This window comes from Dendropsophus ebraccatus, chromosome 1 (assembly GCF_027789765.1).
Source record: "Dendropsophus ebraccatus isolate aDenEbr1 chromosome 1, aDenEbr1.pat, whole genome shotgun sequence".
Taxonomy (NCBI): Eukaryota; Metazoa; Chordata; class Amphibia; order Anura; family Hylidae; genus Dendropsophus; species Dendropsophus ebraccatus.
In genome coordinates this window covers 207,257,426-207,274,581 of record NC_091454.1, presented here as the reverse complement: position 1 = coordinate 207,274,581, position 17,156 = coordinate 207,257,426, and the positions used below count along the sequence as shown (strand labels likewise).

The 17,156-nt window shown below is 40.5% G+C and overlaps 2 protein-coding genes across 3 annotated transcripts in view; both read left to right on the top strand.

Annotated features, from left to right (window-relative positions):
• Positions 1 to 17,156, top strand: part of ADGRL1 (adhesion G protein-coupled receptor L1) — a 279,116-nt gene that overhangs the window by 108,902 nt on the left and 153,058 nt on the right. The window lies entirely within an intron of this gene.
• LOC138784220 (octapeptide-repeat protein T2-like) lies at positions 1,699 to 2,256 on the top strand. Its single transcript, XM_069959729.1, has one exon. It carries the CDS (start codon positions 1,699 to 1,701, stop codon positions 2,254 to 2,256), a length of 558 nt encoding a protein of 185 aa, XP_069815830.1.

Sequence of the window (17,156 nt, the reverse complement as noted above, 5' to 3'; positions counted from 1 at the left end):
CTATATACCAGTATCGTATACACTGTATAATGATGAGCGGTATCTCTATATACCAGTATGGTATACCCTGTATAATGATGAGCAGTATCTCTATATACCAGTATTGGATACACTGTATAATGATGAGCTGTATCTCTATATACCAGTATCGTATACCCTGTATAATGATGAGCAGTATCTCTATATACCAGTATTGGATACACTGTATAATGATGAGAGATATCTCTATATACCAGTATCGTATACCCTGTATAATGATGTGTACTGTGTCTGTGAAGGCTTTAGCTGTATGGGCACTGTCTGGGTCCACGTCGTGGCCCGCTGTGCGGTGACACGGCTCTCTGGCAGTGGCGACGGGGGGGTATATTGATGTCGGGGGGCGGTAGATCAGAGCTGGCAGTAATTACAAACTGTGTTAATCGTTATTCACTCTGCTGCGATTAGACTGACATAGATCCATCAGCGTCTAATAATAACAGGGGGGAAGGACGGGTCTACTAAGGTGTGCTCAGGTTTACAGGTGTCAGGCGGCATATTGATGAGCGTACGCACGCAGCCTGTGCACATTATACTGGGGGTCCGAATTAGCTCTCATCTCTCTTATCTGTACTCCATTATTGACATCATCTTGTAGAGGCAGCGCTGTGTAAGCTGTGTGCGGCTCCATGCTGTGCAGCGCCCCGTGTCACCAGACAGGTTCAGACACACATCCTCCCGGTTTTTTAGGCACAGCAGCCTTTTCTACCTGCGACGGTTCTGTGTGGGAGGGCGGATGTTTATTAGATTGTTTCCTGAGCTAAATTTATCTGCAGTGATTGTGAGCTCTCGAGAGGCACAAGGGGATAGACGGAGCGAAAAGAGGGAAGAAGAGACAATGTGACCAAGGGAGAGAGACCGAGAGAGAGGGGAAGAGTGAGAGAGACTGAGGCAGAGAGAGATGGAGAGACAGAGCGAAAAGAGTGAAGAAGAGACAATGTGACCAAGGGAGAGAGACCGAGAGAGAGGGGAAGAGTGAGAGAGACTGAGGCAGAGAGAGATGGAGAGACAGAGCGAAAAGAGGGAAGAAGAGACGATGTGACCAAGGGAGAGAGACCGAGAGAGAGGGGGAAGAGTGAGAGAGACTGAGGCAGAGAGAGATGGAGAGACAGAGCGAAAAGAGGGAAGAAGAGACGATGTGACCAAGGGAGAGAGACCGAGAGAGAGGGGAAGAGTGAGAGAGACCGAGGCAGAGAGAGATGGAGAGACAGAGCGAGGCAGAGAGAGATGGAGAGTGAGACCAAGGCAGAGAAAGATGGAGAGACAGAGCGAGGCAGAGAGAGATGGAGAGTGAGACCGAGGCAGAGAGAGATGGAGAGACAGAGCGAAAAGAGGGAAGAAGAGACAATGTGACCAAGGGAGAGAGACCGAGAGAGAGGGAAAGAGTGAGAGAGACCGAAGCAGAGAGAGATGGAGAGTGAGACAGAGGCAGAGAGAGATGGAGAGACAGAGAGAAAAGAGGGAAGAAGAAACAATGTGACCAAGGGAGAGAGACTGAGAGAGGGGAAGAGTGAGAGAGACTGAGGCAGAGAGAGATGGAGAGTGAAAAGAGGGAAGAAGAGACAATGTGACCAAGGGAGAGAGACCCAGAGAGAGGGGAAGAGTGAAAGAGACTGAGGCAGAGAGAGATGGAGAGGAAGAGTGAGACCGAGGCAGAGAGAAATGGAGAGTGAGACCAAGGCAGAAAGAGATGGAGAGACAGAGAGAAAAGAGGGAAGAAGAGACGATGTGTCCAAGGGAGAGAGACCGGGAGAGAGGGGAAGAGTGAAAGAGACCGAGGCAGAGAGAGATGGAGAGACAGAGCAAAAAGAGGGAAGAAGAGACAATGTGACCAAGGGAGAGAGACCTGGAGAGAGGGAAAGAGTGAGAGAGACCGAGGCAGAGAGAGATGGAGAGACAGAGAGAAAAGAGGGAAGAAGAGACGATGTGTCCAAGGTAGAGAGACCTGGAGAGAGGGGAAGAGTGAGAGAGACCAAAGCAGAGAGAGATGGAGAGACAGAGCGAAAAGAGGGAAGAAGAGACAATGTGACCAAGGGAGAGAGACCGAGAGAGAGGGGAAGAGTGAGAGAGAGGCAGAGAGATGGAAAGACAAAAAAAGGAAAGGGAGAGAAAGACCGAGGCAGACATATGGAGAAACAGAGAGAGGAAAAAAGAGGTAGAGTGATACTGAGGCAGAAAGAGAGATACAGAGAAAAAAAGATGGAAGAAGAGACAATGTGACCAAGGGAGAGAGAGAGAGAGAGAGAGATAGAAGAGAGGAAGATTGACAGAGACCAAGGCAGAGAAATGGAGAGACAGAGAGAGGATAGGAAGAGAGACGAAGGCAAAGAAATTGAGAGACAGAGAGACCGAGGCAGAGAAATGGATAGACCAAGAAGGAGGGGAGAGGTAGAGTGAGACCGAAGCAGAAAGAGGGAAAGAGACAATGTGACCAAGGGAGAAAGACCGAGAGAGAGGAGAGGAAGCGTGAGAGAGGCAGAGAACGAGAGATGGAGAGACAGAGAAAGGAGAGGAGGAGAGGGAGAGAGGGGAGAGGAAGAGTGAGAGACAAAGGCAGATAGATGGAGAGACAGAGAAAAAGGGAGGAAGAGGGAGATAGACAGAGACAGAGATGGGGAAAGAGAGGGGGGAAGAGGCTAAGAGATTGTAGAGGAGGCAGAAATGTGTAGATGAAAAGAAAGAGGGAGAATGAGAGAAGGAGACAGGGAGTCAAAGAGATGGAGGTATACAGAGTGTGGGGGGGGGGGCAAGGAAAAGGAGAAAGCAGAAATAGACAGGTGGATGCACAGAAAGAGAGTATAAGAGGAAGAGAGATGGGGAGACAGAGGGAAGCAAAAAGAGACATGGAGAGTAGAAAGAGAGAGGATAAAAGAGAAAGAGAGGAAGGGGAATGGGGAAGAAAGCAGAGAGAAGGGGGAAGAGGACGGAGGAAGTAAAGGAAATTTGTGGATAGAGACATAAGAAGAGTCATAGAACGTCAGAGAGGACAAAGTCAGAAAGAGATTTGGGTAGAGAAACAGTGAGGGAAAGAGGTAGGAGAGTCAGAGAGCGGGGAGGGAGACTCACAGAGCAAGAGGAAGAGACAGAGAGAGAAGGGCGGGCAGAGATGGAGACAGAGAGAGAATGAAAGGAAAGCACAGACTGCAACCCATGTAAGAGAGAGAAAAGAGAGTAAGGGGGAGTCATATGGAGTGAGCCAATGAGAGGGAGACAGAGAGGGATCAATCCAATCAGAGAGAAGCAGAGACTTAGAGAGGGACAGTGAACAGGGAGACATAAAGAGTCACCCAATGAGAAGGGGAGAGAAAGTCAGGGAGGAAGAGGGGGAGAAAAGGAGACAGGGAAAGGCAGAGCGAGGCAAAGAGATAGAGAGAAAGAGTGTATAGAGGTAGGGAGCAGTAAAGAAAGGTGAAAAGAGAGGAAACCAGGGGAAGATAAGGGGGGAGACACAGAAAGAAGGAGACAGAGAATGTGACAACGTGATGGAGAGGAATAGAGAGATGACTGCCGCATACAGAACATAGATACAGAAAAAGGAAGACTCTACAATATTCAGCATGTTATACTGACGTATCCTGAAGAAGACAGAACTCATAGCTGATAGATAGATAGATAGATAGATAGATAGATAGATAGATAGATAGATAGGAGATAGATAGATAGATAGATAGATAGGAGATAGATAGATAGATACATAGATAGATAGGAGATAGATAGATAGATAGATAGATAGATAGATAGATAGATAGATAGTAGAAGATAGTCCACGGCACACCAGGTAAAGGTGAAAAAATTGTAGTGTTTTATTCACAGCAATATCATGTTACAGCACTCCAGTGATCCGACGTTTCAGCAGCCTCGCGCTGCCTTTTTCAAGCAACGCTTGAAAAAGGCAGCGCGAGGCTGCTGAAACGTCGCGTCACTGGAGTGCTGTAACATGATATTGCTGTGAATAAAACACTACAATTTTTTCACCTTTACCTCGTGTGCCGTGGACTATCTTCTACTATTCGCATCGGTCCCGATCAGGACTTGGACCACTGGCACCCATCGCATTCTAGGAGCTGTGCCGCTTAATCTGTCATGTTTCTAGATAGATAGATAGATAGATAGATAGGAGATAGATAGATAGATAGATAGATAGGAGATAGATAGATAGATAGATAGATAGATAGATAGATAGATAGATAGGAGATAGATGATAGATAGATAGATAGGAGATAGATAGATAGATAGATAGATAGATAGATAGATAGATAGATAGATAGATAGATAGATAGGAGATAGATGATAGATAGATCGATAGATAGGAGATAGAAAGATAGATAGATAGATAGATAGATAGATAGATAGATAGATAGATAGATGAAAGAGAGATAGATACATACATACATACAGTACATGACGTTACATAGAAATGATCTGCCAGATTAAAAATTCAACGCCCAGATAGCACAATACGCTCATGATAAACGATCACTTTTTACCGGAACAAGCACCATGCCATATAATATAAAATAAGAAAGAAGTCCTGGGAATTCAGGATAACAGAGCCTTCTAGAAACTATACCTAAGTTTACAAACGCAGATCCCGAACCGGAGCCACATTTTCCTGGCACCCTACACAACATCAGCCGGAAGGAGCGCGCGCTTCCATCCACGCGGACGCCACAAACAACTCAAGTCAACGCATAGTTGCACTAGACCGCGATCACACGGCTCCCAAGCTGACTGCAGAGACTGGTTCACGGATTACCATCACAATACCGCATTTGACTGCAGATGATATCACCAGCAGGGTGAGAGGTGGATATCCCACCACCATTTACTTGTCTTTTAATTCTCCCTTGCATGATCTCATTCTAAAAGGAGTATTATTTATCTAAAGTACAAGTACACCGGCTCAACAACAATACGAGCCTAGGTTAAAAACCGTGACTCGGGACTGCCATTATTAAAGTGGGGTGACCGCGCTGGGCCCGGCGCGGTGCTCACCACTTGGCTCTCTTTTTAGTATATTTATATATATACATTTCCACCATTTATTGGATATTTTTATTGTCCATGTGGACGTTTTATCAGATATATACGTGTATCTTTATTTCATTGTATTTTTATTTTTCTATGCTTCTAGATTATTGCCGTTTATGAATTGCAGTATTAAATATTTGTTGAAATCATTACAGCTACATTTATAATATTATTTCACCCATTTCTTGAGAGCCTACTACACTGTTACAGATTAAAAATTCAACCAATGGAGACTTTGCTGAATTTTTAAAGGATTTGCTTTTCACTAAACATAAAAAGGAGATATATATATATATATATATATATATATATATATATATATATATATATAGAAAGCAGACCAGGACCGCACATCCACTCCGCTCCAAAGCTGCCGTGCTGAAGACTTAAGAGTGGAGCAATTTTGATGAAACTGTAGAAGCCCACTTGTCCCGTCACTTTATTAATCCTTGGTTGTCACAGATAATTTTTGTGTCCTTATTTTTAAAACTTTTCACATTTCAGAAGTCGTAACATTTTTTTCCATCTGTTCACACATTGTTTTATTTTCACTCAAAATTACAGCTGTATTTTGGATTTATTCCCTGTGTGAGCATTGTAAAACTTAAACAATGTTTGTAAAAACCTTTTTTTTTTTTTTTTTTACATTTTCTTTTAAACTGCATTGTGAGGAGGCCGGGCAGCAAATCAGGTGACAAAGGAAGCTTCGACTGTCTAACCTATCAGATGCCATGGTCACATTGACTGTAGCACCCGAGGGGTTAAATGACTGGAATGGGGAGTCATATTAGTCTATACTAGTTCCTGCCGGTGGGATGTAGCTATATAACACAACATCAGGCATATATGGAGTGGACACACCATACACCATACCATACCTCACCATACTATACCCCAGAACATCCAACAAAACTGTATAGCATAGGCTCTTTGGGGGAAATTTATCAAACATGGTGTAAAGTGAAACTGGCTCAGTTGCCTCTAGCAACCAATCAGATTCCACCTTTCATTCCTCACAGACTCTTTGGAAAATAAAAGGTGGAATCTGATTGGTTGCTAGGGGCAACTGAGCCAGTGTCACTTTACACCATGTTTGATAAATCTCCCCCTTTGACTCTAAACCACATTACCTCACAACAGTAGTGGATTATAATAGGGGCATTTCGGGCATCAGCCTGGGGCCCTGAGCTCCTGGGGGGCCCATGACCACCCAAAAAGACTTATACTTTCAGTGGTGTACTGTCTCCTGGCTACACTTCCGCCATGATTTGCAAAAAAATCACAGTTTTTTTTTATGGCAATTTTGCACAAATCAGGACATCATGACATTATCTATCCTGTACTATGAACGCCAGGCTAGTGTTTCCATAGTTACAGTGGGTTGGGGAGGCCCAGGCTTGGTGAACAGCCCGGGGCCTATGGTAAAGTTAATCCGCCCCTGCCCCACAGCCATAGCGCAAAAGTAACACAGGCCATCATAAAGCACCAACATGAGGTGAACAAAGCTCACCTGTCCATGTACACGCTCCCAGACACCCCCTCCTCATAAAAACGGGACTGTTACTGTATAATGTGCTATATCACAGTTATAATGTTGCGTCAGCAATGTTTGCCGTGTCCTTTTCTCTATGGACCAGGGGTAGTTGGGCTAAGACCGGTGTGAGGGTGTAACGGTATATGGGCTGCATCCCTCACATGGAACCATGGACACAAGGTGCAAACCTCTATTATAGTGCTATGGATGCCATCTTACTAGTGTTTCTCTATTTGTATACTTACGATATTAGTCTTGGTTTGCAGCTTTCTTGTGTGTCTAGTAAAACAAAGCCTCTACAAAGAGCTATTTGGTCCACAATCTATCTGATATTAATGAAAAACCACTATAAGCTACAGAGAATGGGTTAAAACTAGAAATGAGCGCAACTGGAGCATGCTCGGGTCCGAATGTTCAACAGCCTAGGAAGTCCGGGAATACATGGGCACAGCCTATGACCTATAGCCTTGTCTGTTTTCCAGGACTCCTAGGGCGGCATCCAACTTCTTCAGCTACCAGGAAACAAATGCTGAATGTTCGGACCCGATCACGCTCCAGTTACGCTCATCTCTAGTTCATTTTTGTTATTCTTTGCTTATTATGTAAACTATGAAAAGGTGTATACGCGTCATCTTATTATACGTACTGCCATTTGTAAGAAGGGCTGAGGTCTAGTTACCCCCGGCTATCATGGCGATCATGGCTAACCTCCCACTTGTGTATGTGACTCCCATGTGTACAGTATGTGACTCCCTTTTTACACCAGCACTCTAATATGGAGGAGGCTGAGATTTGGAAGCATGCAAAGGCGATCTAATACAATGTGACAGTAGTCCGTTTTTTGTTTTTTTTTGTAATACTGAAAGTTTTTTTTGCTTTGTTTTTGACAAAAATACCGCGAAAAACACTCACACGGTCAAAGAAGCGTTGTGTTTAAGGAAAAACAACTTGACCAGGTAGAAATGACCCAAAGAAGTGACAAGTGGCCTCTTTTTTTTCCGAGCGGCTATAAGGCGAGGCATCTATTTGAAGACGTGTTTTATAACTGCTTCACCGTTAAAATTAATGGGAGGTGGTTAACCCCTTAGTGACTGGTCATATGTGTTCTTACTGAATGTCACCGAGTGGTGACACTGGCTCAGTGTCCGCCCGGAAAAAAAAAAAAAATTATATATATATATATATATATATATATATATATATATAATTCTTAAAGAGTACCTGTCCCATCCCACTCTTTCTGTGGCCTACAGACCCATAGACTGACATTGAAAGTCCATTTAGGTCACTTGATTAAAAAGCGGGAGTAAATGCTCTGGGCACAGACGTTTCCTGGCTCGCTTACCTGATTGGTCACGGTCTGATCACTCAGATCCCGACTGATCAAAACTTTTGATGGTGGTCTCTCTGACATTTCAAAAGTTTTTTTTAGTGACAGTGCCTATTGAAGTTATATAAACCCCAAAATGATGTCATTAAAAACGTGACAATTCTCAGTAATTCTCTAGAATAATATACAGTATACAGTAGTTATAGGTTATTCCCTAGAATAATATACAGTATACAGTAGTTATAGGTTATTCCCTAGAATAATATACAGTATACAGTAGTTATAGGTTATTCCCTAGAATAATATACAGTATACAGTAGTTATAGGTTATTCCCTAGAATAATATACAGTATACAGTAGTTATAGGTTATTCCCTAGAATAATATACAGTATACAGTAGGTATAAGTTATTCCCTAGAATAATATACAGTATACAGTAGATATAGGTTATTCTCTAGAATACTATACAGTATACAGTAGTTATAGGATATTCCCTAGAATAATATACAGTATACAGTAGGTATAAGTTATTCCCTAGAATAATATACAGTATACAGTAGATATAGGTTATTCTCTAGAATACTATACAGTATACAGTAGTTATAGGATATTCTCTAGGATAATATACAGTATACAGTAGCTATAGGATATTCTCTAGAATACTATAGAGTATACAGTAGTTATAGGTTATTCCCTAGAATAATATACAGTATACAGTAGATATAGGTTATTCTCTAGAATACTATACAGTATACAGTAGTTATAGGTTATTCCCTAGAATACTATACAGTATACAGTAGTTATAGGATATTCCCTAGAATAATATACAGTATACAGTAGATATAGGTTATTCTCTAGAATACTATACAATAGTTATAGGTTATTCTCTAGGATAATATACAGTATACAATAGTTATAGGTTATTCTCTAGGATAATATACAGTATACAGTAGTTATAGGTTATTCCCTAGAATAATATACAGTATACAGTAGTTATAGGATGATCCCTAGAATAATATACAGTATACAGTAGCTATAGGTTATTCCCTAGAATAATATACAGTATACAGTAGTTATAGGTTATTCCCTACAATAATATACAGTATACAGTAGTTATAGGTTATTCCCTAGAATAATATACAGTATACAGTAGTTATAGGTTATTCTCTAGAATAATATACAGTATACAGTAGTTATAGGTTATTCTCTAGGATAATATACAGTATACAATAGTTATAGGTTATTCTCTAGGATAATATACAGTATACAGTAGTTATAGGTTATTCCCTAGAATAATATACAGTATACAGTAGTTATAGGATATTCCCTAGAATAATATACAGTATACAGTAGTTATAGGTTATTCTCTAGAATAATATACAGTATACAGTAGTTATAGGTTATTCTCTAGAATAATATACAGTATACAGTAGCTATAGGATGATCCCTAGAATAATATACAGTATACAGTAGTTATAGGTTATTCTCTAGAATAATATACAGTATACAGTAGTTACAGGTAATTCCCTAGAATAATATACAGTATACAGTAGTTATAGGTTATTCCCTAGAATAATATACAGTATACAGTAGCTATAGGATGATCCCTAGAATAATATACAGTATACAATAGTTATAGGTTATTCTCTAGAATAATATACAGTATACAGTAGTTATAGGTTATTCTCTAGAATAATATACAGTATACAGTAGTTATAGGTTATTCCCTAGAATAATATACAGTATACAGTAGTTATAGGTTATTCTCTAGAATAATATACAGCAGTTTTTCCCTAAGGATTTTCTTGGCAGAAATTAGCAGCTTATACAGTAGTAGAGATGAGATTTAAGGGGAATGGATCACCTACATTTCTTTTTACTCATCGGGCCAGGCAGTGAAACATTCTTTTTTATATTTTAGAATATAGATAGTAAAATGGAAAACTAGGGAAAAATCACCAAAAATTTAAAAAAAAACAAACATAAAAGCTTGATTTAAACAATAGGCCATTTTCTGATGACAAATTCCCTTTAAATAATGCTATGGGAAAAAATATCAGCCCAAAATCCATGCAGAAACTGATTTCAGATAAATTTTGGCGTCGCTTGCCCCTTTAAGATTGCAGAACTGTAAGGTGATTTCATTGCCACAATACAGCCCTATACTGTCAGTGACTAAGACCACATGGCGAGGGGAGCATTTCTAACCTGGTCGCTTAGGCCTTATTTTCATGTTCCGTGAATACGATCCATGCAGGAAAGATGTGCTATGAAACCGGAATCACGGACCTCCCTGTATCATGTATCACTGCAGCCGCGTGGCTGTGTCAGTACAGTACTGCGAATATTTTAACTGTTTCGGGAGGTCCGATAATGCTTTCCGTTGCACACCGTTCGTATAAGTCAAGACGGGTGTACAAGTACGCTGGTCTCATATTAAGCCCCGCCCCCTTTTTCCAGGCAGGATTCGCTAAGAGGCCTACGTGGCCGGGACGCACAAATCTGGCTGGGACGCGTACCAAATCTACACCTGCTCCCAGCAGGTGTAGATTTGCATCATGATGAATGAGGCCATAATAAATGAGGCATGGGAGGAGGCCATGCCTCCTTCCTGCCTTGTCTCGCCCCCCCCCCCCCCCCCCAAGCTCTGCGGTAGGTAGGTATACGCCAGGGAGAAGGAGCGAATCTGCACATTCTTCCTGTCGTACGCCTCTGGCGTACCTTTCATAAATGTCCCCCATAGTGTGCATGAGGCTTTAGTGCTGGTGCTGTGTAGTGGCCTCTTTAGGGGGGCGGATGTAGCTCAGGGCCAAAGAGATTAACCAAGGAGCTTCTGGACCACTGCGTTACAACAACAAGAACATTGTGCATTGTTGCACCTTAGAGCATATATATATATATATATATATATATATATATATATATATATATATATATATATCCCCCCCCCCCCCCTTACTTAGAATTAATTGCTTTTTGTAAGAGAAAAAAAATGGATGTGAGGTCCAGGTTTCTTTTTCTTTACTCTTCCGAGTATTTAGAGGTAGATAGATAGTGACATAAAATCCAGAAAGCTTATATGTCTTTATTACGAATCCCCCCTTTTCATCCCCGGCCAGGTCCCCCCTCAGATGAGACTCATAGACCCTTTCCCCTCCTTCCTTGTGTCACAGCTGCTGTGCGCTATGAGCTGTCTGTGGTGCTGAAACATTTACTGGAAGAGAAGGGAGGGAGCCAGGAGGAGGGAAGGGGAGAGGAGGAATGGAGGGATAGGAGGAAAGTGGTCTCAGCCTGGGAAGGAGGGAAGGGGAGAGGAGGAATGGAGGGAGAAGAGGGAAGTGGTCTCAGCCCGGGGAAGGAGGGAAGGGGAGAGGAGGAGTGGAGGGAGAAGAGGAAAGTGGTCTCAGCCTGAGGAAGGAGGGAAGGGGAGAGGAGGAATGGAGGGATAGGAGGAAAGTGGTCTCAGCCTAGGGAAGGAGGGAAGGGGAGAGGAGGAATGGAGGGAGAAGAGGAAAGTGGTCTCAGCCTGAGGAAGGAGGGAAGGGGAGAGGAGGAATGGAGGGAGAAGAGGGAACTGGTCTCAGTCTGGGGAAGGAGGGAAGCCAGCAGCATGGAGGGGAGAGCACTACATTATCAGGAAGGATGCAATGTGTGCTGCTTATAGTCATAGGGTGGACACTGGGGTCAGCACTATAGGAGAAAAGACTACTATATAAACTGAGCAATGATTTTTATAGAATCTGAGCAATGACTCCTACATAAACTGACAATGACTCCTATAGAAACTGAGCAATGATTCCTATAAAAACTGACAATGATTCGTATAGAAACTGAGCAATGATTCCTATATAAACTGAGTGATGACTCCTACATAAACTCAGCGATGACTCCTATAGAAACTGAGTGATGACTACTATAGGAACCAAATAATGACTCCTATAGAAACTGAGCAATGACTCTTATATAACTAAGCAATGACTCCTATAGAAACTGAGCAATGACTCCTACATAAACTGAGTGATGACTGCTATAGGAACCGAACAATGACTCCTATATAACTGAGCAATGACTCCTATAGAATCTGAGCAATGACTCCTACATAAACTGAGTGATGACTCCTATAGAAACTGAGCAATGACTCCTATTTAAACTGATCAATGACTCCTATATAAACTGACCGATGACACCTATAGAAACTGAGCAATGACTCCTATAAAAACTGACAATGATTTGTATAGAAACTGACCGATGACACCTATAGAAACTGAGCAATGACTCCTATAAAAACTGACAATGATTTGTATAGAAACTGAGCAATGATTCCTATATAAACTGAGTGATAACTCCTATAGAAACTGATCAATGACTCCTATTTAAACTGATCAATGACTCCTATATAAACTGACCGATGACACCTATAGAAACTGAGCAATGACTCCTATAAAAACTGACAATGATTTGTATAGAAACTGAGCAATGATTCCTATATAAACTGAGCAATGATTCCTATATAAACTGAGTGATGACTACTATAGGAACCGAATAATGACTCCTATAGAAACTGAGCAATGACTCCTATATAACTAAGCAATGACTCCTATAGAAACTGAGCAATGACTCCTACATAAACTGAGTGATGACTGCTATAGGAACCGAACAATGACTCCTATATAACTGAACAATGACTCTTACATAAACTTAGCGGTGACTCCTATAGAAACCGAACAATGACTCCTATATAACTGAGCAATCACTCCTATAGAAACTGAGCAATCACTCCTATATAACTGAGCAATCACTTCTATAGAAAATGGCAATGATTCCTATACAAACTGTATGTAGTCCTATAGGTGAATTATAGGGTATAATGCAATGAGTTTACCTGTATCCTGTTGAGTTTTGCTGTACTTCTGCTCCATAAGTATATGGAATTGTATTCACAAAGTATATACATGCTTTCAGTACACAATGTAATGAATTGGATGGATGTGAGAATAGAGGTGTCTAATACTGTATCATCTATAGGCAGTATATATATATATATATATATATATATATATATATATCCATCTGTATCAGTATACAGAGTCACTGATCTCATCCGCAGCTGTGTGATGCCGCCATCCAGGCCATAATAGCTGAAGGTGAGATGAGTGGGAAGGCTATGAAGGAGTAGTAGGGTCAGTCTCTGCAGTGATAGATCTGCATGCGTGGGTGGACTGGGAGCAATGGGGGAACAGCAGAGAAGGCTGCAAAAAAAAAAGAGAGAGACAATGAGATGTGATGTCAGGAGCGGGTATATTAGTATAAGAGCGAGGAGCCCTAATAGATGCTGCAGAAAGTGTGATGTTAAGGAAACGTGTGTATGTATGATGGATGATTGGACAGCAGAGTGCTGACTGTGTGTAATGGGAGAAGGTGGACGGTGAATGTATGGAGGCTGAATGAAATCACAGGACTATGGTAAATATATATGATATAATATACAGCTACAGGGCTGTGTGAGCGCCGAGCCTACATGTATGATGAATATGGAGCGTGGTGTATAAGGGGATTAAATGCTAGCAAAAGCAGCTTACTTATATAGTGTCAGGGTATGGATATAGGGGTAATGTAAGGAGAATGCACAAGAAGATCTATACAGGCAGTATAGTGGGTGTAGAGTACATGTATATATACAACTAAAGGAGAATAACAAGAAAAGAGATATGTGCCATACACCTGATCCTTTTACATTAGGAGGTGCACACAGTAATAGGGAGGAGGAGAAGAATAGAAATGGGCCCTCCAATATAGTTTACGCAAATGTACGGTAGAGTGGGGTTTATGCTGTGGTATACAGTATATATGATGAATATGACAGTAGAATGCGGTGTAAGTAGAATGCTCACTTATAGCTAATGATAAAAAGTTAGATTGCTGCATACTGTAAGGGGAGCGGATATATATAGGATGTATAATATGTAGGATGAGTGCTGTGTATGTGGTTATATATATATATATATATATATATATGATGTATAATATGTAGGATGAGTGCTGTGTATGTAGAGTAGTTATTTATATATTATGTAGGATGAGTGCTGTGTATGTAGTTTTATATATATATATATATATATATATATATATATATATATGATGTATAATATGTAGGATGAGTGCTGTGTATGTAGTTATATATATATATATATATGCACAGATATTCCGCAGCACACCAGCATAGGTGGAAAAGGTGAAATATTTATTACAAAGGATGCAAAAAATACAGAGAGGCATCTTTCTCTCTCTCTCTCTCTCTCTCTCTCTCTCTCTCTCTCTCTCTCTCTCTCTCTCTCTCTCTCTCTCTATATATATATATATATATATATTATGTAGGATGAATGCTGTGTATGTAGAGTGGTTACAGTATATATAGGATGTATAATATGTAGGATGAGTGCTGTGTATGTAGTTATATATATATATATATATATATATATATATATATATATATATATATATATCAACAAAACACAACAATCACTGAACTCAGGGAGAACAGTGAAAAATTCCAATGGAGTACTCATTTACGAGTCTCCATTGATTGTCCCATACAAAATTTAAATATGCAAAAAAAGGGTTTGAGACTCGTAACTGAGGCTCCACGGACCCCTTTTTTTGCATATATATATATATATAATGTAGGATGAGTGCTGTGTATGTAGAGTGTATATATATATATTATGTACGATGAGTGCTTTGTATTTAGAGTGGTTATATATAGGATGTATAATATGTAGGATGAGTGCTGTGTACAGTATATAGAGTGGTTAAAGGGGTGGTCCAAGACTATTAAAATTTGTCCACATCCTTCAAAAACAGCACCACTAATGTCCTCATGATGTGGCAGGCATCATTTTCCAACCCTGGACAACCCCTTTAAATAAGTGGCAAATGATTATGAAGGTAAATTGCTGTGTATGTACTGGTGTTACATGTATGATGACTATGAAGGTGGAGTGCTGCAATTGGAGAGGGTTAAATGAGAGGTGCATGGCATGCTGGGAGAGTGCTGAGTATGTAAAGTGATTCTATGTATGCTTAAATATAATCTGGTTGTATGTAACTGATATGCATGTAGTGCTGTACTATACATGGGGTGCTGTTATATGTATGATGAATAATATAACAGAATGACATGAAAGAAGGCAGAGCCCTGTGTATGTAATGGACAATGTAGTTGTCTATTTTTTAGTGGTTATATTTATAGTGAATAATATGAGTGTCAAGTATTGTATATGTAATCTGGTTATATCTATAGTAAATAATATGAATGCCGAGTATTGTATATGTAATCTGGTTATATCTATAGTAAATTATATGAATGCCAAGTATTATATATGTAATCTGGTTATATCTATAGTAAATTATATGAATGCCGAGTATTATATATGTAATCTGGTTATATCTATAGTAAATTATATGAATGCCGAGTATTATATATGTAATCTGGTTATATCTATAGTAAATTATATGAATGCTGAGTATTATATATGTAATCTGGTTATATATATGATGACCGATATACAGTAAATGCCAAGTATTGTGTATGTAATCTGGTTATATCTATAGTGAATGAGATAAATGCTGTGATGCTGTGTATGTAATTGGGATATATGTATGATAGACATGCAGGTAGAGTGCTGTGTATGTAATGAGGTGTATGTATGATAATAGACATGCAGGTAGAGTGCTGTGTATGTAATGAGGTGTATGTATGATAATAGACATGCAGGTAGAGTGCTGTGTATGTAATGAGGTGTATGTATGATAATACACATGCAGATAGAGTGCTATGTATGTAATGAGGTATATGTATGATAATAGACATGCAGGTAGAGTGCTGTGTATGTAATGAGGTGTATGTATGATAATAGACATGCAGGTAGAGTGCTGTGTATGTAATGAGGTATATGTATGATCAGGGGCAGACACAGACTGCAAAGGGCCCCTGTGCAAAAAATGAGTTTGGGTCTCCATAACCTATAAGTTTCTCCACCTTTCTGCCTTAAGGCTGGGTTCACACTATGTATATTTGAGGCTGTATTTGGTCCTCATGTGAGGTCCTCATAGCAACCAAAACAAGGAGTGGATTGAAAACACAGAAAGGCTCTGTTCACACAATGTTGAAATTGAGTGGATGGCCGCCATATAACGGTAAATAACTTCCATTATTTCAATACAACAGCCGTTGTTTTAAAATAACAGCACATATTTGCCATTAAATGATGGACATCCACTCAATTACAACATTATGTGAACAGATCCTTTCTGTGTTTTCAATCCACTCCTTGTTTTGGTTGCTATACAGCCTCAAACATACAGCCTCAAATATACGTAGTGTGAACATAGCCTTAGGCTGGGTTCACACTATGTATATTTGAGGCTGTATTTGTGAGGCTGTATAGCAACCAAAACCAGGAGTGGATTGAAAACACAGAAAGGCTCTGTTCACATAATGTTGTAATTGAGTGGATGGCCGTCATTTAATGGCAAATTTTTGCTGTTATTTTAAAACAACGGCTGTTATATTGAAATAATGGCAGTTATTTACCGTTATATGACGGCCATCCACTCAATTTCAACATTGTGTGAACAGAGCCTTTCTGTGTTTTCAATCCACTCCTGGTTTTGGTTGCTATGAGGACCTGACTTGAGGACCAAATACAGCCTGAAATATACTGTGTGTGAACCCAGCAAGGCGCACACATATGTATGACCGGGTATCCAGTACATGTGTCCTGGTTTCTCAGGAGGACGCTACAGCACAGATGCCAGGGCCCACTGAAGGACTGTACTGTAGTCTGTGCAGGCCCCAGTGTGGGACTGGGGTATCTGTGACCATCAATAGAACTGATCATGGGGGGCACCCAAATAAAGAACCCCTCAGAAGCGACATGCTGACCTGGTCCCATCCTGTACTGATGTATGTGTGACCACAACTCCCAGAATAACAATAACTACAACTCTCAGAATGCTTTACACTTATGATGCTCTCAGAGAATGCTGGGAGTTGTAGTTTCCGAGCGGACAACGTCTGCTCATTTGTACTTCAAATCCCAGCACATCCTGAGGGCTGCAGTAAAAGCTGGGAGTTGTAGTTTTTGCAGCTGTTGTACTTGGATGCATTATATACAAGGTGCTGTGTGGGGGATGAGAGTATAAATATAAGAGTGTGGAAGTGAC